Here is a 21420-nt window from a genome sequence, read left to right as displayed (position 1 = left end):
TGAGGACCATTTTTATTTGTTAAACATAACGCTTTAAACTTGAAACAATTTGTAAAAAATGTTCATCAGCTGGCTCAAGAGTTATTGAATGATGAGTTTACATGTTTTACAGCCAAAGAGACACATATTTCTGTATGAAATTCGATATTTTCCGAAATTGCGTGTTGGGCAAACTTCAAAGGCACTTTCAAACTTTTGTTACTGTAGGTTTATCGCACATGTAATGAATATAGGTACGAATAAATGTTTCTAGCTGCCAATTATTCGCTAAACCCGATTTTGCCATCAAAAATTCTATAAATATTGAAATTTATGCATAACATTGTACTTTTCTGAATGTTATAACATATTTAGTATGGAAATTGCATACTTTTAGGCGTTTTCTTAAGATTTATTAAACTTCAAACTTAATTAATTAAAAATTTAGTAAACTCGTAAAAGTTTTGCGTAGCTTTTCGCATTCTGGAGTGGTTAGTGTATGTGGAAAAAATATTTCCAGCACTTACAATAACATTTCACTGATTGATCAATTTCACCGAAAAGAACTTCTGGACATTCTTGAGAAGAACTACTTATAGAATCTTGGAGTGAACCCCTGGAGTATTTTCGGAACTTTTGAATGAATTTCAGTAATGAATTGCTAACAACGGCGTAACCAGCTTTTTCTTTTTTCTTGCTCACTCTCCTAAACATACAAGAAAGAGAGCGGGATGAAACCAGGGTCGAATGGCTCCTGTCTCCACCCTTGTCTGTCTAGTGTTTGTTTAGGAGAGTGAGCAAGAAAAAAAAAGCTGGCTACGCCGTTGGTTCCTAGAAAAATCCTGAAAGAAATCTCTGAATAGGAATACTATCGGAAGGACTATCGGAAAGAACTTCTGAAGAAATACCAGATGGAATACTGAATGAAACCCTGAAAGAATTTAATAAAGAGCTCTCTGAGGAATTTTAGAACAAACTCCTGGGTAATTTTGTAATAATTTTCTAGAGAAAACATGTGCAGCAATACTAGAGGTATCTCGTAACTTATTCCGGAATCTCGGAAGAAATTTCTGTAGGAATCTTTGGGCGAATTTCTGGAGGGATCTTCAATTTTCTGAAGGAGTTCTAGGAGAAGTTCCTGGCTGAGATTCCGATGGAAACTCCTGGTGGAATATCTCAAACAAAAACCCAGTAGAATTTGTCACACGGTCCTGAAGAAAATCATTATTTTATTCTCGCTACACATGTTTGGATAAAATAAATTGTTTGGGGATTCAATTTGGCAACTTTTAACAGCTAAGTGTAGAAGTGCATCTAGGATCTCTGAGCGCAACGTCTTGGTCTGATCGGTACATCTGGTTTCGTAGGTTTTGTGGAGCTCGGCAAATTTCCGCTAATCTGTTTCTCCCTGGCTTCCACTAAAGTCGTCACGGTTGATCTGGAAATGAAACTGGGAAGGCTTTCATTCCGGATATTGGTACGCACGTTCTCCTATCAGACAGTTCGTTCAGTTCTGGTGGAGTTTCAGGTTAGCTGTTTAGCACATCAGGTACTTTCCTCTCATCGGCAAGGTTAGGCCTTTTTGTTAGATGGTATTTGTGTTGGCAGGGCAGCTAAGTGGATTCTGGAATGAACCTTCGTTTTAGCTGAAGTGAATGGTGTTGATTATCTGATTTACCTCTTGTTCTAATAAAAAACACTTACTTTTTAGTTACTGCATTTCGTATTTCCTTGATTTTCCGGCGTAATTACAAGTTCAGCTAATTAAATTCAGTATGTGGGAGAAAAGATTATCCAAAATACAGCATCTCATCCCAGTGTAAGCCCGTGTGCAAGCCACACAAAATAAGCCGACGAACTTCACCCCCACCGGGAACTTCAACCTCTTCGTACAGGACATTCCATAACGCTAGATGGAATCTTACGAAACACCTGATGTTATGTGAAAGCACTTCTGACCCACCTCTGTGTCGTAAACTAGTACTCGATTCTGGAAGTATTGCGCATTTCCCACCCCACTGGACCCCTTTCGCAGTAAGTACAAGTGCGGGATCGTGAATAAAATTGCGATTTTGCATCGGAACGTGTCGGTGTCTTCTGTCACTTATGTATTACAAGGTACTGAATAAGTGCGCAGAAAACACCATGACGATTTGATGCAAAATCGCAGTTTTATTCACGATCCCGCACTTCTATTAACTGCGAAAGGGGTCCAGTGGGGTGGGAAATGCGCAATAACAAGAATTTTGTACAGGCTCCATGGTATCCCGAGACGCAGGAGCGCATCGGCAATAGCCGCCCATCTGGCGCTATTAAACGCGTTTCTTACATTCAGAGTCACTATTACACAGTAGCGAATCCCTCTCTCCTTTTACGCTGGATCGCTTTCTCAGCGGTATATATTACCGACAAGATAGCGTCTACGGTCGAGCTCCCCCTCCGAAAGCCGAACTGATTATTCGACAGACACCATTTACACCTTCGGTGTGCCTAAACATTTGGTAAATGATGATCTTTTCGACCACTTTCCCCGCCGTGTCGATCAAGCATATCGGTCTATATGTCTACGGGTCTCCGGGTAATTTCCCCGGCTTTGGCAATAGTACCAGTCTATGCCGCTTCCAAACCTCTGGGAAAACTTCCTCGTTCAGGCAATTCTGCATAGCAAACCTGAACATCCTGGAAGCCTCTGCAATAGCTACTTTTGAGGCCAGGTTCGGAAAGCTGACCTGAGGCCTTACCTACGCTAAGTGATTTTGCAATCCCCACAAGTTCTTCATCGATGACCCTCTCCTAATCGTCAGTCCTAGTCCCCAGCGGTCTTACGAAAGGAGGCCGAGGACTAGGTAGGATCATGTCGCAGAAAGAGCTCCTCGATGATCCCCTCCAACATCTCTGGAGATTGCTAGTTACATCTCTTGCCTTGACCATCACGATTACATACCCTATCAAGTAAGAACTGCAAACTAAACCAAAGCTCAACCGTACCTGATTTTCTCATCCTGGGTGCCCTTGGTGAGCAGCACCAGCCCACACAGCAGCTCCTTGAAGGTGATTCCTTTGGGCGTTCCGCCGCAGGCCGAGTAAAGCCAATCGGCCACCATCGGCGGAACGCCATCGCCGAGCACGTCCTGCACGAAGGCGCTCTTGCTGAGAACCGTACCGGTCGTGCCGGCCGATCGCTTGAAGGCATCCTTGATCCTTCGCAGCTCCGGATCCGTAACTGTAAAAAAAGAAAGAAAGGCAGAAAGAAAAATCAATGATAGACAATGTTAAAAGGTAGCATTATTATTGGCAGCGTTGTTGTTGTTTCGTTGTCCGACGTTATCAGTGCTTGGGCGGTACGCCCGAACAGGTATGGTACGTGTTTACCGTCTACAAAGCTAACATGTGTGCGCAGTTTTATCACCGGTGTTCTTATCGCAATGTCGGCTTTAGTTCTATCATTGAGGTTGGAGAAATTGGGAATGTATGTTTATGGTTAAAACCATAATTAGGTGAAGGCAACGATTTATTGGATCCAGCCGATAGCAGCTCAATAATGATGGCACAATTGACAGAAGAAGGGTGATATGGATTTTCTGGGAATTATTAGTAATCTCGCATTAATCCATGATCGAACAACTACTGCTGAGACCGAGCGAAATAATCATACCTACGTCAATTAATGAGGTATTCAGTCAAATGTCAACCTTGGATACCGGGGACCAAATGTAGTACTAGAGCTGGTACCCAGTCTGAGGCTGGGTACTACGACTTAATTTGTACTTTGGCCTAGCCGCCTCTTCCTCTACCCGCTGCCTGCTGTTGTTGTAGTCGATACTGTAGCGAACCGTTAGGTGATCGCTGTGAGTGTAGCTATCGTCTACTGTCCGGTCCGGTTTGAACCTGAGACGAGACTCGCGATGAGGAAAAAAAGCAACGTCAAGTGCAGCCCAACTGAGCTGTCAGTTGTAGCCCGTTTGATTACGTTACCTAAAACGAGTAAAGTATTGCTATCCGAGATAAATTCTGCAGTGTTGAGAATACTCACTTGCAAGAGCGATACTCACTTGCTTCTATCTCAGTTCACAAGCACGCTATCAAAAAATGATGTTTGAAGGGCTTTCAAATTGTAGTTTAATCTAAAAGTTTGCCAAATAAAGTAAAGGTCGCAAACGCATACCAAAGTTGTGAGAGAGCTGTGAGTACGAGGTGAGTAAAATTCGTGTAATTAATACTCACCTTGTGCTCACAGCTCTCTCACGGTTTTGGTATGCGTCTGCGACCTTTACTTTATTCGGCAAACTTTTAGATTAAACTACAATCTAAAAGTCCTTCAAATATCATTTTTTGATAGCATGCTTCTGGACTGAGTTAGAAGCAAGTGAGTATAACTTTTCGCAAGTGAGTATTCGCAACACTGAAATTCTGAAGCCAAAATTCACTCCGAGCAGCATTTTCTTCTCCTGTACTATCAAAAATAAATTGAAAACAAAATATTCCAATGATTACTTTGCTTGGCGATTGTTGGCGATGCAAAATTTCACATCAACATGATTTTGTGCGTGAATGGGATTCAGTCACACTGCATGTGAGGTGATGCGGTCACGTACGTGTTTGAACCACCAGCGCAAAACATAATGTCAACACAGACAGGAAGAAGAAAAAAATAAAAAAGTGGAGAAAAAGAAGACCGTCTTCGCGAGTCTCGTCTCAGGTTTGAACTACTTGTTAGGCAAGGACTACAAAAGGTCACGTCAGTAATCGACTCCGCACCGTTTCGACTAAAGGTACTCTTGGTACCGACATTAGCCAAGTCGACATCTAATACGGCCACTGTCTCTAGCAGGATCTAACCCCGCCGGTTTATGAAGCGGCTTCCCCATTCCACGACACAGGCATTAAAGTCTCTCGCTATTACCACCGCACAATGTTCGAAATCGATGATTTTACGATCAAAATTAAATAACTTTTTTTAGGTTGGATATAGAGGTTTGGCGTGTTTTACAAAATTTTTCTGCATGTTAAAAGGCGTCTTTTGATAAAAAGTAATAAATGATTAATCCCCTTAGAAGTAACATAAAAAAAAATATTTTTTCTAAATATTTTTTTAGAGGTTTGACGTCTTCTGCAAAGGGGCTGTCCATTAATTACGTAAGGGTTTATAGGGGGAGGGGGGGTTTGAGAAATCTTACGCGCCTTACAAAAATATTTGGCTTTCCATACAAAAAATCTTACAAAAGGGGGAGGGGGTGTCGAAAAATCGCAAAAATTCCCTTACGTAATTAATGAACAGCCCCAAAGTTGTAGCCCATAATAGGAGAACAAAAATCATAGAACATGTTAAAGCTCCACCGGTTTTCGAGATATGGAGCGTTTTTTGCGAAATACCCCTAAAACTAGTTTTTTCAGTGTAGCTTCACCAGATAAAATCCTACAGTTTTGTGACCTTCTACAAACTTTTTCAGGACGTCGAATTACACATTACTTCCAAAGATGTCAAGTCATTATATCTCAAAACAAAAAAGTTATAGGCAAATTTATCATATTTTAAGGTGCACTTTCACCTTAAGTAACTATTTCCGGCGCAAAATGGCGCAGATGGCTCAGTCGAAAGATTAGACTTTTTACTACCACTTGGGGGTGGAAACCCTCGTGGGCAATAGTGGGAAAGGTGGTTTAAATACATGACAAAAACTAATTATTTTGCCTGTAATACAAGAAAAATAAATAAAAATTATTGATTTAGGAACCCGCAGTAATTTTTACTGCATTGCGTAATTTCCAGCAATATATTACAACATTTTTGAACATGATTTATTTATTTATTTGCTTAAATTAGCAAGACTTTACACCAAAGGTGCATTCGTGTCGTTTTTGAGCATTGTTTTTACCAAACAGGATATTTTATTCATGATTTTGAATTCATATTGTTTATTATCAGATCCAACTCCACGCTAAGGGAAGTCAAGCATACCATTCACCAGCTCAAAACCAACAAATCAGTTGGCAAGGATGGTATCACGGCTGAATTAATCAAGATAGGCCCAGAAAAGTTTCTCACGCCCACCTATCTGGTTGACAGGCAGGAATTGGGAAACCGAACAACTATCGAAGAAATGGAAGGAAGGGGTAATCTGCCCCATTCACAAGAAAGGCGACCATTTGGAATGTGGGAACTTCCAAGCGATCACCATTTTGAATGCCTCCTATGTACTAAGTGCTATCTCAAATTCTCCAGAAATGCCGTGAAAACCAGGTCCCAGCGCAACACCTATTCATCGACTTCAAAGCGGCATACGACAGTATCGACCGCGCAGAGCTATGGAAAATCATGGACGAAAACGGCTTTCCTGCGAAGCTGACTAGACTGATTAAAGCAGCGATGGACGGTGTACAAAACTGCATAAGAGTTTCGGATGAACTCTCCAGGACTGCGACAAGGTGACGGACTCTCATGGCTACTTTTCAACATTGCTCTGAAAAGTGTAATGCTATTAGCCGGGCTCAACAGTCATTGCATGAATTTCACAAAATCAATCCAGGCGTGTTAACAACACGGTGTTATCAATGGAAGTCGGACCTACTACGGGCTCCAGAAGAAGCTGCGGTCTAAGAAGATTCATCCCCGCGCCAAATGCATCATGTACACAATGTTAATAGTTAAGATTGGAGATCCTCTACGGATACGAGACATGGACCATGTTCGAGGAAAACCTGCAAGCACTCTGAGTTTTCGAGCGAGTGTGCAGGAGAACGGTGTGTGGGGGAGAAGAATAAACAACAAGCTCGCTGTACTCTACGGCGAACCCAGCAACCACAACGTGACCAAAGCCGGAAGGATACGATGGGCAGGAAATATTGCAAGAAAACAATCCTACAAAGTTGGTGTTCACTACCGATCCGGCTTAGTGCAAGAAGGCGTGGACGGACAAGGTGGAGCGTGATCTGACGAGCTTGACAAAGAATGGAGAACACCAGCCACGATCCGAGAATTGAAAGTAGTTTTAGTTGGAATACCAGGTGTTGCAGAAATGCCGCAAATACAACGGCCCATATAGCCGAGGCGGTAAACGCACGGGTATTCAGCATGACCATGCTGAGGGTGACGGGTTCGATTCCCGGTCGGTCCAGGATCTTTTCGTGAAGGAAATTACCTTGACTTCCATGGGCATAGAGTGTATTCGTGCCTTCCACACGATATACACATGCAAAATGGTCATTGGCAGAGGAAGCTCTCAGTTAAAAACTGTGGAAGTGCTCATAGAACACTAAGCTGAGAAGCAGGTTTTGTCCCAGTGAGGACGTTACGCCAAAAAGAGGAGAGAGAGAGGACAACGTGCCCACACATCACTTGTTCATTGATTTCAAATCGGCGTATGATACAATCGATCGAGAACAGTTATGGCAGATTATGCACGAATACGGATTCCCGGATAAACTGATACGGTTGATCAAGGCGACGATGGATCGAATGATGTGCGTAGTTCGAGTATCAGGGACACTCTCGAGTCCCTTCGAATCTCGCAGAGGGTTACGGCAAGATGATGGTCTTTCGTGCTTGCTGTTCAACATTGCGTTAGAAGGTGTAATTAGGAGAGCGGGGATAAACACGAGTGGAACGATTTTCACGAAGTCCGTTCAGCTGCTTGGTTTCGCTGATGATATTAATATTATTGCTTGAAAATTTGAGACGATGGCGGAAACGTACATCCGACTAAAGAGTGAAGCCAGGCGAATAGGATTAGTCATTAATGTGTCTAAGACAAAGTATATGATGGCAAAGGGCTCCAGGGAGGAATCACCGCGCCCGCCACCCCGAATTTATATCGACGGTGATGAAATCGAGGCGGTTGAAGAATTCGTGTACTTGGGCTCACTTATGACCGCCGAAAACGAACCAGCAGAGAAATTTAGAGGTGCATTGTGGCAGGAAATCTTTCTTACTTTGGACTCCGCAGAACTCTACGATCGAATAAAGTTCGCCGTAACACGAAGTTAACCATCTACAAAACGCTGATTAGACCGGTCGTCCTCTATGGGCACGAAACATCGACCCTACGTGCAGAGGACCGGCAGTTTTCGAACGAAAGGTGTTGCGTACCATCTACGGCGGAGTACAGATGGAAGACAGGACTTGGAGAAGGCGAATGAACCACGAGCTGTATCAGCTGCTAAGAGAACCAACCATCGTCCATACCGTGAAAATCGGAAGGCTACGGTGGGCGGGTCACGTCATCAGGATGTCGGATAGCAACCCGACTAAAATGGTTCTCGAGAGCCATCCGACCGGTACAAGAAGACGTGGAGCGCAGCGAGCTAGGTGGGTCGACCAAGTGGAGGACGATCTGCGGACCCTACGCAGAGTGCGGAACTGGAGACAACCATGGACCGAGTGGAATGGAGGCGGCTACTACAGGGTGCGGCAGGAAAAAATGCGAAAAGTTCAAGACACTATTACACGCTAAATATGGGATATATATGACTATTTTTTCATGACAGTGTATCAGTCAATGTCTATATTCTAGCACTGAAAAATAAAAATGAACATATTTGATGTTTAACATGTGATAATGTAGGCCTAACCATTCAGGCGCCGCCCTGTAAAGGTTAGTGACCAAAATCGGAATTTTTTTAATTAACTTTTCAGAAAACTAGCCTATTATAGATCATGGAACGTTGAAACATAGATTGGTTAATGTCAAATGGACGAAAATGAGGTTTGAAGTTGAAAAACTCTTTCGCATTTTTTCCTGCCGCATACTGTATGTATAAAGCAGAGGCCACCCCGGCCTTAGCCTGATCAGTAAGGTAAGTTTAGTTGGAATACCTTGACTCCGCTAAAAAGTGACTTGCTATAGACCTGCTACAGATTCTAACTCCACTGCAAGCAGCAGCCGGACTCGGTACTGAAGAAATGTGGTAGCATAAAACTGTACTGAGACCACTGTTGCATTCCGTAAAATATGTTGAAAAAGACATTTCTTCTTGACGAGTAAGGGCGACCGAATCAGTTCGTTGTCATAACATAACTAATCTTTATTCACATATTGAATAGATGCTCTGCCCTAGGCTCTCAACTACTCTGAGAACCCGATCAGTGGGTTTGGTGATTATACAGAGTATTGTTAGCCATAACAACTCCTTTTCCCTTTAGTTAGTTGATTACAAATTCTTATATCTTCATTTAAACCTTATGCATATACAGACGATTTACAATGTTCTAAGAACACGGTTTTATAATTTGTAACAGCAATTTATATAAAAAAAAAACAATAGAATTCGAACACTGAATACTGTACAGTTGAACCTTGAGTTAAACTTTAAGAAATTACTTACAATAAAAAATAGTGACAAATGTACAAATGAAAATGGAAACAAATCGAAAGCTTTTTTTTAAATTATTACATTTTGTAAAAGCTTATCTTTTGACACATATTCTGCACACTCCTTCCACACTTTTATAGCTGAATGTTGCATTATTCTGCACTCTAAAGAAGCAAAGCTCCGTTGTAAATACTGCCGCAAGTCATCAGTTGACTAAGAGTTAAAATCGCTAAGGTACGCAAATAAATCTTTAGGAATAAAAATCTGTAAAATAGGCATACACCCAACAATAGAAAATATTAACAACAACACGAAGCTACAATGCACGCCAAATAAAAATTTCAAAAGTCCTAATCAGGTACAGCTACCCTAACATTAGACAAAACAATACAAACAAAACTAGTCATCCGCTGAATTCAAACACGCGTAGATCTCAGGTGCAGATGGGTTCTCCAGGTTCTCCACGGTCCGTCGTCGAGTTTTGTATTGTCGATGCAAGTCATTCAAGTCGGTGGCAGAAACATCTGACTGCTATCACGATATATATCCTCCATCCGTTGTTTCGCCATTACGAGATGCTTGGTAGCCGTGCATAACTACTCTCTTCTTTTCCTCACAATGAAAGTCCGGTGAAAATAGCATATAACGCTCTCAAAAAGCTTCGGCGCCGATGGTCAAAAGTGCGTTACTCACAATTGGATTGGTGACGTTGAAGTAATGGTGCTGAGATAAAAACTAAGGCTCTCATGCTCACCATGAGCAAAGAGAAACAAATATGGAATGCAGGCAAAATCCAGTCAAAGGAATATAACTGGACAAAAAGAATCTTAGGTGACTCAAAATGGCCTGATCCATGTTCCATGCGAAAAAAAAGATTCATTTTAAATAAATACATGGAAAATATATACTCATCTAAAACGTGAAATACTTAAAAATGTCGTCAGGGAAAAAATATCTGCTGATTTATTCAACCTCCTGACTGTAAAAAATGAGCAAAAAAACACAAAAAAATGCCGTTGCACCAAAGCACGTACGATGTTCAGCATCACACAAAAACATAAATACGTGCAAAAAAAATCGTGGAAAACCACAAAAATGCATTCACATTCACAAGTATTTCACAAAAAAGAAACTTTACAAAAATAGGCAGTTGTGTAAAAAGCGAAAAACACCATAGCACAACGATTTTAAAAAAATCAAGCACAAGCTCACATCACACAAGCCAAAATAACATAAAATCATCACAGGGTTTGCACGCTTATCGCCAACGGGAATTTGCACAAAAAATACATCACACGAAATAAAAAGGATAGTGCAAATTCCACCAACATTTCACCTCGTCGACACTGTTGCATTCCGTAAATTATGTTGAAAAAGACATTTCTTCTTGACGAGTAAGGGCGACCGAATCAGTTCGTTGTCATAACATAACTAATCTTTATTCACATATTGAATAGATGCTCTGCCCTAGGCTCTCAACTACTCTGAGAACCCGATCAGTGGGTTTGGTGATTATACAGAGTATTGTTAGCCATAACAACCACAAGATCATTACGGACTCTCTACTATCCTTGACGAGTTAGACTTGGAAGAAGAACCTGAACAGTATCCAACATGTGGCGATTTTTGGAGCCTACGGTATGTTAGGCAGTTCCATTACTATCAGAATATCGGATGTATGTTCACTCATTGGAATAAAAAGCTGACACCGACGAATGAGATCTACAGAACATTATCCATTTTTGCATTACCGGGGTAAGTGAAAGTTTTTAGGATTTTGATTTCAAGTGTCAAATCCAAGGACAAATCTATAACAATAACGGAGAGTTATTAAATGTTTCAAATCAAATCAAAATATCATAAAATCGAAACTGTTTATGCAGCTTATGAACAATTAAAGCTTATTGCATATTTTCTGTGAAAACAAAATGTTGACTGTCTCGATCATCTTAGTTATACCCCTTAGTTTAACCCTCTAATATACCCAAATTTTTGATTTTGATCTAAATATCATTTTTCGTCATCTAAAATCGATTTAAACATGTTTTGGAAGATGATTCTTTTTAATTCTCGATTTCGTGAATTTCAGTTTTCGATTTTTCTAATTTTTATTTTTGAACATCCCCACAGTTTTATATTTTTCCTGGAAGCCTGTTTGGGGTACGGATTTTTTGAGATGAAAACATTTTGAGATTTTATGATTATTGTTAAAATATTTTTATTTTTATTTTTTTTCATGGAAAATTTTATTATCCGTGTATTTTTATGGAAAACAATTTTAGAGTGTATTCGATTCCCTTAAACTATCCACTTATCCGCGAGCGGTAATGGCGGCGGCGGGCATAAAAAACCGATTCGAATTTTGACGTTTCGTGGGGATCGCAATCGGTTGGCGCCATCAAACGGTGGGTGAAGGGGTGAGGAGGAGAATGAAACTGTTTTGACTTTCCCCCATGAAACGTCAAAAACCGAACCGGTTGAACAAGCCCGCCACCGCCATTACCGCTCGCGGATAAGTGGATAAAACTAAGATAGAATGATTTGGGAAAAATTAAAAATATGTTATTTGTAGCGATTCAATACAAAATACACAATTACTTCTATAAGGTGACTAAAACATCAATTTTTCAATGATTTTTAAAAAATGTAAATACGCCTTAAAATACACCAAAAACTATTTTGAGATATACAAAACTGTCCTAAATATCAGCCAAAAATATAAATGTTTTGGTTTTCCACGAAACAAAAATTACAAAAATGCTCGAACTATACCCCGTCTAAAGGCGGGGTTGGGTATTAGAGGGTTAAATAAAAGAAATGTTTGAGAGATCAAGCAAAAATAACAACCACTTGAAAAGAATTAAGCCAAGCAGTAAGCAATTGAAGTTCATTCACTGCCTACAGCAATTATTACGCTATCATAGGAATACACACAATACCGTCCATGGGCAAGCAGCAGGTAAAGTATAATCTCGAATTTTTCATCATCCCGTGCAATCGGGCTGCACGCTTCTTTATCTTTGCCACTGATTGTCCACCAACCACAACGACGACGATGGGGCTTTCGTTATCACTGCAGATTACAATGTCGTAAATTGTGTCCAATGTTTACACGGCGATATTGTTCGAATAACTGTTTCAGGCAGCCAGCCAGCAATGACTAGGAAAATTAACAAGCAAAAAAAAAGCATCGATAAAAACAATCAGACAGAAACCACCGAATGCCGAAGGTCAAAGACATGGCGAAAATATTGTTGTTTGAGCTGATTATTTTTGTTCTAAATATTGAGACCGACAAAACCGGATCTACTTTAACGACGAACTCAATTTTCATCTAAATGAAAGCGTCATTTTTTAACCTTATGGTAGATCAGTCATAACCAAAATGATGGGTAGTCGATTACCACGGATAACCCCTGGTATTCTCTGGATACATAAAACGGGTCAAACAAAATGATTCCCACATGTTTTAGATTAGATGCATTCCTTTTTTGCAAACATTAGTATTTTGATAATGCGGTCAAGATTGTTTGCTCCACGGTCGTGCGTAGCTTTTTTATTGCACCATTTAAGTTATATTTACCTACGTTTGCAGATTATGCTAAATCGTATTTTGTGTGGAAATTGTGAAATATCATGGAAGATATCTGAATCACTCAGCAATTTCACAAGATTTTTGATGGGATCATTGTACTCCAGTAAAATATTGCTCTCTTAAGTTTATTCTTATTTAAGCAACAGTGAAAACACATTTCCTTTTTCTCGACACTATGTCCCAACTGAGGCAAAACCAGCTTCTCAACGTAGTGTTTTATAAGCATCTCCTCTACCAATTGATCATTTTTGCTTTAGTTTCGAAAAGCGAACAAGAACGCTCTTAGCATGGTCTACGATCAGGTTTCCTTATTATAACAAAGAATAAATTTATTCAAGGAACTGAATAGAAACTGAAAGCAAATTCAATGAACCATGAAAATAAAAAATAACATGTTTTTTTTTTGATACTTTTAAGGAGAAACATTGCAGATTTCAAACGCCTCAGTGGCCGACTTTTACCCCTCAAATACTCAGCCCATTGCAGCACGTTTGGTTTATCTGATTCTGTTTTCGAGTTAGCAAAGACAGAGTAAATAAAGTTCAACTTCTTCTTCTTGGCGTAACATTCCCACTGGGATATATACTACCTCTCAGGTTAGTGACGAGCACTTCCGCAGCTATTAACTGAGTCAATAATTATTTTGCATGTGTTTATCGTATGGCAAACACGAATATACTCTGTGTCTAAAAAAGCCAAGGAAATTTCTTTACGAGAAATTTCTGGGTCAACCAGAAATTGAACACGTCACCCTCAGCATGGTCATGCTGAATATCCATGCCTTTACAGTTATGGCTTTGTGAACCCTTAAAAAACCGTAACTGTTAGCATAGCATAGCACAGCATAGCATAGCCGACCGTACACATCGTGGGGTGGCTGTCGATAGAAACGTTCAATGCACCAGAAAAGTTGCCTGGGAATTGACAAACCTTTCACTGAACAATCTCTTTGTTCGACACCTGGCCAGGTCCTTACGATCAGCGGGAATGGGGAGGAAATGTTTATTAGATATCTACTCAGAATATGTCCAAGAACTTGGCCCACTTCATAGATATCTGGAGTTGGATTTTGGATAGGAATGGACGCTTTCTTCGGCGAAAAAGCAGATTTTTGGCATATTTACAAATATAGTAGGATATTGCAATTTTCATTTACCTAAATTGATCTGAAAGCAATAATAATTCAGTTATACATAAATAATGGATAGATCTCACCAAACTGGAACATTTTTTTCTGCTGATTGCTTCCGGAAATTCCATTTTCTTATAATTTGGAGAGATCTTCTTCCTCAACAGGCCATGTCGTCTCAGCCGGGGGAAGTGCCGGTCTCAACCAGAAAATGTCCTCTTAGGAATCAAGATTTTTGAACATCAGCGTTGGAAATCTTGCAGCTTGACGTTGACACCAATTCGCAGCAGACCGGGTAGAAGGAAGTCGATCTTCTTCATATGCAACTGGTTTACCGGTGGGATCCTCTTCTTACCGCTTGAATTTACCGACATCGAATCGTTTTTTTTTTTTGTTAAACAAGCCATAGCTATATGCCGTTTCATGTGACGAATTTTGCAAACGTCTTTCAATAGGCTTAGGTGGAATATTTATGTAAAAAATAAACATTTTAATTCAGCTGTATCTAGTATTTATCCACGAAAGGGGTGGAAAATCACGAACGCGAAAAAACTGACAGCCGAAATTTTTGATACGTCAACACGCGCGCACAGACTACTTCGATCCCCTTAAAAAACCGTGACTGTTTCATATAAAAAATCAATTTGTATTTTTTTTGAGGCAAGTACAATGATACTCTATGCCCATGAAGTCGAGAAAATGTTCCCGTCCGGAACGGGAATCGACCCGCCGTCTCCGGATTGGCGATCCATAGCCTTAACCACTAGGCTAACTGGAGTAGTATGTTTGATCAAATAAAAGTGACATTAAAAACAGGCATGCTCAAGGCATAAATTATCTTTCTATTCCCCAGTATCTATTGATACTATTACCATCAAAACTTCCAACACTGCACAATCATTAATCGTTGATAGCGGAATTCCTCATTACCGTCGCTGTGCAATGTTTTTCTACCCCATATGCTATGTGTGTGTCTTGAACCTGTCCCACTATCGTCATTCATTATTCACAACACACAGCACTGTGGAGCAACTGCCGCTACACTCACACTCGATTGAGTCGTCAACCATAGGGAGCTGAGCTGTCAGCAAACCTTTAATTCTCTTCGTACCTCTCACTTTAGCGAGGCAGGTGTTCCCAAACCAGTTTGACTCCGGTAACCAGTGTTGGGAATACTCACTTGCAAGAGTTATACTCACTTGCTTCTATCTCAGTTCAGCTATCGAAAAACGGTGTATAAAGTACATTTACATTGTAGTTTTATCTAAAATTTTGTCGAATCCAGTAAGAGTCGCACATGTACACAAAGTCGCGAGAGAGCTGTAAGCACGAGGTGAGCATACTCATCTCGTGCTCACAGCTCCCTCACGACTTTGAGCACCAGTCGTGTTAGTAGTTGAATATAAATTAAATCTTCTAGGGTATGTGTGCCATCAGTAATCTCACGCTCCCATATTCATCCTATTCGAAAACAAGCGATTACGGCACCGATTGATTCCGTTCTTTGTGTTTACACGGGTGCTCACTTCTAACAAAAAATACAAAAATAAGAAACAAAACAAACAGCGCTCCAATCCCTTGTTTTTCGTAGGATGAAAATGGGAGCCACATGCTTAATAAGGGAACCAATACCCTAGTTGGAGTGCCTCAGTCGCATCGTTTTCGACGTTCATGTGATTTCTGATGATCTTCAGATGCAAAGCTGCGTTTTGATTGTTTTTATTCCAAGAAAATTATATTAGGTATAACATCTGTTTATCCGTGACAATGGCATTATGAACATTTTTTTCCGTTTTTTTAACAAACTGTTTCAAACAATTCCATTTTGGAGACATTAACTTATCACAGATATTTACTAAGAATTTTTGAAATTTCCTACAGATGAAAAAGATTTTTTGATCAAAATCATTTCTGATTTAAGATAGCAAGTGAGTATAACTCTTTGCATGTGAGTATTCCCAACACTGCCGATAATTGATATGACGCACAGTAACTAAGTAAGCAATGCATCAAATTTCTATATTTGTAATTACATTTTTCGTAGTTTTGACTAAATGCATCTAAAAACATTTTAATAAAGAAGAAAATTAAACCTAGATCATCTGAGTATGAAATAAATTTGGCCCAAATAAATTTAATATGAAGAGAATCAGACTTGAATGACTTGAATATGAATTGAATTAGACCTAACTCACTTGATCATGGAGGAAGTCATACCTAAATCACTTGAATATGAAGTGAATCAGGCCTGAATCTCTTGATTCTGAAGTGAATCGGATCTGCACACTTGAATGTGGAGTGATCATAAGTATGAAGTAGACTCAAGTGATTCAGATCCGGTTTACTTCATAATCAAGTGATTCAGGTCTGATTTATTTCATATTCAATTGATTCTGGTCAGCTTTTCTTGATATTCAAGTGATTTAGGTCCGACTTACTTCATATTCAAGTGATTCCAGTCCGATTCACTTAATATTATTATATTATGAAGAATATTAAATGAATTAAACCTGAATCACTTGATTATGAAATGAGTCGGACTCGAATCACTTGATTGTGAAGTGAATCGGATCTGAATCACTTGAATATAAAGTCAATCAGATCTGAATCACTTGAATATGGTGAGAACCAGACCTGAATAACTCGAATATGAAGTGAATCAGACCCTAATTATTTGAATATGAAGTGAATCAGATCTGAATCACTTGGATATGTTGTGAATCATTCATGAATCACTTGATTATGAAGTGAAACAGACCTGAATTACTTGAATATGAAATTTATTAATCCTGAATAACTTGATTATGAAATGAATCGGACCTGAATGACTTGATTGTGAAGTAAGTGATTGACTTTACTAAAGATTACTTAAGATTTATTTATTTTCATGCTAATGACAAGTTCATATTATATTCACGTAAACTGATTAAACGTCGCAATCACCAAGGTAATCTACCGAGCTATTTCGATTCTACCATGCTTAGCTAAGGTATTTGAACGTTTGATTTATGATGTCATGATTCCTGCCGCGCTTCCAATCATATCGGAGTGCCAGCACGGGTTTGTTAAAAATCGGTCAACACTTACGAATTTGATGTACTACTCCAACTTTCTATTTCCGTGCATGGACATGCGCGTACAAGTTGACTCGATCTATGTGGACTTTGCAAAGGCATTCGATAAAGTTCCTCACAATCTTGCGATTGCGAAACTTCAACACTACGGATTTCCCGCCTGGCTGACCAATTGGTTAAAGGACTACCTCACAAACAGAACGGCATTTGTATCGTTTGGGAACGCTTCTTCAATAGGATTCCACATTCCCTCAGGCGTTCCGCAAGGGAGCCACTTAGGGCCGCTGATTTTTTTGCTGTTTATTAACGACCTGTGTCTTCGTCTCCGCTCTGGAAAGCTCTTCTATGCAGATGACTTGAAAATATTTCGTCCTGTCTCGTCTCTGCTGGACTGCGTTGCGTTACAGCATGATATCGACATCCTCAGCGAATGGTGTAACAATAACGGAATGCATGTGAACGTTAAAAAATGCAAAGTAATTAGTATCAGTCGGGTACAATCGCCAATCTCTTTCGACTACGCACTGAATAGTTCTCCCCTTGAACAAGTGGAATGGATCAAAGACTTGGGTGTAATTTTCGACAAAAAATTGACGTTTGCTAAGCACATATCGACGACGACAGCCAAAGCATTTGCCACATTAGGATTCATAAAACGCAACACGCAAGAGTTCAATAATATATATACCTTGAAGACCCTCTACTGTACGCTCGTCCGCAGTATTCTAGAGTACGCCGCTCAAGTTTGGTCACCATACCACGCAACGCACTCTGAACGCATCGAACGTGTTCAACGGTCGTTTCTAAGGTACGCCTTGAGGAAACTTCCTTGGAATGACCCTCTGAGGCTGCCTCCTTATGAAGACAGGTGCAAGCTCATTAATCTCCAACCATTGACAAGTCGCCGTGTAATGCTCCAAAGGTTGCTGATATACGACATTTTATCTGGTAAGACTAACTGCTCATCATTGCTAGCCGACATTAACATCCATGCACCGTATCGCCGGTTAAGAAACAGAGGTTTCATCGCTCTACCGTTTCGCAGAACACTCTACGGGCAGAACAATCCTTTCAGCCGCTGCTGCCAACACTTCAATGAAGTTTTCGACGTGTATGACTTTGGGATGTCTAGGAATACATTTAAAATAGCTATTAAGGACCTGTGATAGTTTTTAAGAATCAGTCTGTGCAACATTTGCTGGAGGCGTAGTGAAATAAATAAATAAATAAATTGTTTAATTCGCAAAATCAACAAACATTTCAAATAAGCAGTAAATCATGGCTTACGCAGCAATATAATCTGTTTAGTGAGTACCCCTATTATTATATCCATCACTAGCTGTCCCGGCAAACGTCGTTCTGCCTGCCTACTAGGTTTTTTGACATGTAGCTCTGTTTAAAAATGCCCCGCAAAATGGATTTTCGAACTTTTTTGTTTCTGATGCGTTCCCGGTCGATTTACCCAATTATTTATTCGTACGAACACGTCGGAGTCCTGCACGAATGAAACACTGAAAGAATGATGTAGATCCGTTGACCCGTTCCCGAGCCTATTCGTGGCATACAAACACCATTCCATTTTTATTTATATAGATTATCAAATCATTATTCATATTATTATATTGATATATAAATATTATAGGTTGCTACGATTCGTAATATCTAACACTCCTCTTTGACATCGATAGCGACAATTCCTGCACCTTCACGTAGCTTTCCGAGTTTGACGCTTGTTAGTGGTTTGGTCATCATGTCTGCCAACATGGCTTCAGTGAGACAATACAGCAAACTAATGACATTTTTCCTTATCAGGTCCTTGATGAAGCAATATTTTGTATCAACGTGCTTCGATCAATGCGACAATGATTTTTCATAAGGGCCTAACAGACTTTACTCGATTTCTCTTTGTCGACTCTCTCTTTCGCTAATAACTTGATCAAAACAAACAAAATTATTATTCTTTTTGTTTCTATAGCAACATGTAGTCGTCTTCTTCGTATTTCAACCAAAAACATTCTGTGATAACACAAAGAGAGGATCGATGAAGAGAACTCGAAAATGTCAGTTAGGCCCAAATGAAAAATCAGTGTCGAATGATCCACCTTCTCGTGTCCCCCCTACCGGATACAGCTTTGGTTATCCTCGTGTATGCGGATCGGAAGATCCGCCCTTTTGGCCAGGACTTTGAACAACTTACGCAGCCATTGAACCTCTTGACATGCCTCTGCCAGAGTGATGATCTCTGATTCGCCAGATGACAGAGCCACACACGATTGTTTCCTGGGGGTCCAACTTACAATTCCTTCGCCGAGAAAGATAAGGAAACCAGAAGTTGATTTCCGGTCGCTGGTGTCACCGGCTCAGTCGGCGTCGCAGTAAACTTCCAGGCCGCCATCTGCCGCTCCTTGTTTCAGATGGAAATTCCGAGTGTTGTAGAAGTACCTTTGCACCCTTTTTGCTTCTGTCCAGTCTCTAACCCGGGGCTGACTGACTGATCTTCCGAAAATTGAAGCGCTGATCGAAACATCCGATCGTGAATTCACTGTAATGTAAAGCAAGCCACACACCAGACTTTGGTACTGATCGTCGTTCGGTAGTACAGCGTAAGTAGACACACATCGACTGATGACTGCACGAATCCAGCTTATTTAAACATATCGTCGATCGTTTTGTTCCAGACCCGTGTCGCTTGTTTGAGCCAATACAGACTCCACTTGAGGCGACACACACCGGCGATGTTGCCGGTCTCGTACCAAGGAGGCTGCTTCATGAAGACCCCTTCATTTAACTTACCATACAAGTAGGCAGTATTGTTGTCCACATGCTTGACGCCTCTCAGTCGCCGCCATTAGCAGCGAACGTAAGGTGACCTGCTTGGCCACAGGGACGAAGGCGATGATCTCCCACGTATTGTTTTCCATCAGCGAACGGAATGGGGCACGTTCGGTGTAGTACTAGATTTGTAGTAATAAGCTGAATTTTGGTATGGTGATTTCTCCGTTTCTGCAATGAAATGGTGCAAAAAGCGTGGGTATTATGATTCCTTGCCTAATTTGATGCTGTTTGAGCAAAACTTTGGATAACTATGTTGTTTAAGTTGCAAGAAATGGAGAAAACAACATCGCTGTTGCCCAAAGTTCTGCTCAAACAGCATCAAATTAGGCTAGGAATCATAATACCCACGCTTTTTGCACCATTTCATTGCAGAAACGGAGAATTGACCTTCTCACCATACTAAAACTCAGCTCATTACTACAAATCTAGTACTTCACCGATCTGTCCTATTCCTCGTCCATCGCTGTCTTCCAGAATACACTTTCCGGACTGGTCATTGCTTCTTCGTAGCTTAGTGGCTCAGCAATAGTTTCGCGGTAGCGCACTGGTGGCATACCCTTGGTTTGACGGATCGATCTCCGGGGAAACACAGCGCCTTCGTCATCCAGTATCGAATCGTTTGCAGTGTCGTAACTGCAATTTTCATCGTCCTGGTGAGGAGCTGTTCATCAACCACGTAGATCAAATTTTGACCATCTCAGACCTCCCTCCCCACTCGTAGAGTTTCGTTCATACAAAAAAAAATGAAATATGTATGGAGCGTAGACTATGGGCAGACCACCCCCCCCCCCTTTTCCCAAAAAGTCTACGTAGTTTATGAATAGTCCCTGATCATTATCGCAGTCCTAATCATCCAACGGTTCTTGATTGACCACCGGTGTAGCCTCGACTTCGACAGGCCCTGATCCCCTGAGCTTGAAATAAACGATATTTTATGCTTCTTGATGCCCACCCAGGCCGAGAGCGTCCTGCTCAAGGCGCTCCTCCTCAACGAAATTTGCGTCACGACTGATGATCACAAGTTGAGTTGATCGGTCCAAGAAGCGGTATGCTTTGTGGTCTGGCGAGTACTAAACGAAGCTTCGTCAACGTCGGGCTAAACTTCTTCCTCTTCTGCTTGGAGACATGGACGTACGCCGCGCTACCAAAGACCTTCAGGTGCGTCACATCCGGCTTCCTTCCGTGCCAGTGCTCGAACGGAGTTGTTGGAACCGACTTCAAAGGCATAATGTTCTGAAAATAAACGGCAGTGCTAACCGCCTCATCCCAGTAGCATTCTGGAAGGTTGGTATCGAACAGCATGCACCGGCTCATCTGGACCAGGTACCGGTTCTTTCTCTCGGCGACGCCATTGTGCTGCGGAGAGTAACTTACGGTGAATTGCGCCCGAATACCTTCTTGACTGTAGAAGTTTCTCAGCGCACTTCCGGTGTATTCGCCACCTTGATCGCTTCTGATGACTTTTGGCGGCCGTCCGAATTGTGCTTTCACCATGGCCA

General features: G+C 40.8%; 1 protein-coding gene across 5 annotated transcripts in view; it reads right to left on the bottom strand.

The window, feature by feature from the left end:
* Positions 1–21420, bottom strand: part of LOC115266109 (ubiquitin carboxyl-terminal hydrolase 32) — a gene marked incomplete at its 3' end in the record, with an annotated part of 64644 nt that overhangs the window by 20724 nt on the left and 22500 nt on the right. For all 5 annotated transcript variants that reach the window (XM_062843212.1, XM_062843210.1, XM_062843211.1 and 2 more), the window contains 1 exon segment: positions 2968–3202. In XM_062843212.1, the coding sequence (XP_062699196.1) occupies positions 2968–3202 (235 nt within the window).

Source organism: Aedes albopictus, unplaced genomic scaffold (assembly GCF_035046485.1).
Source record: "Aedes albopictus strain Foshan unplaced genomic scaffold, AalbF5 HiC_scaffold_108, whole genome shotgun sequence".
NCBI lineage: Eukaryota > Metazoa > Arthropoda > Insecta > Diptera > Culicidae > Aedes > Aedes albopictus.
Note: the sequence above shows the minus strand (reverse complement) of the source record. Positions and strands in the feature narration are given on the sequence as shown.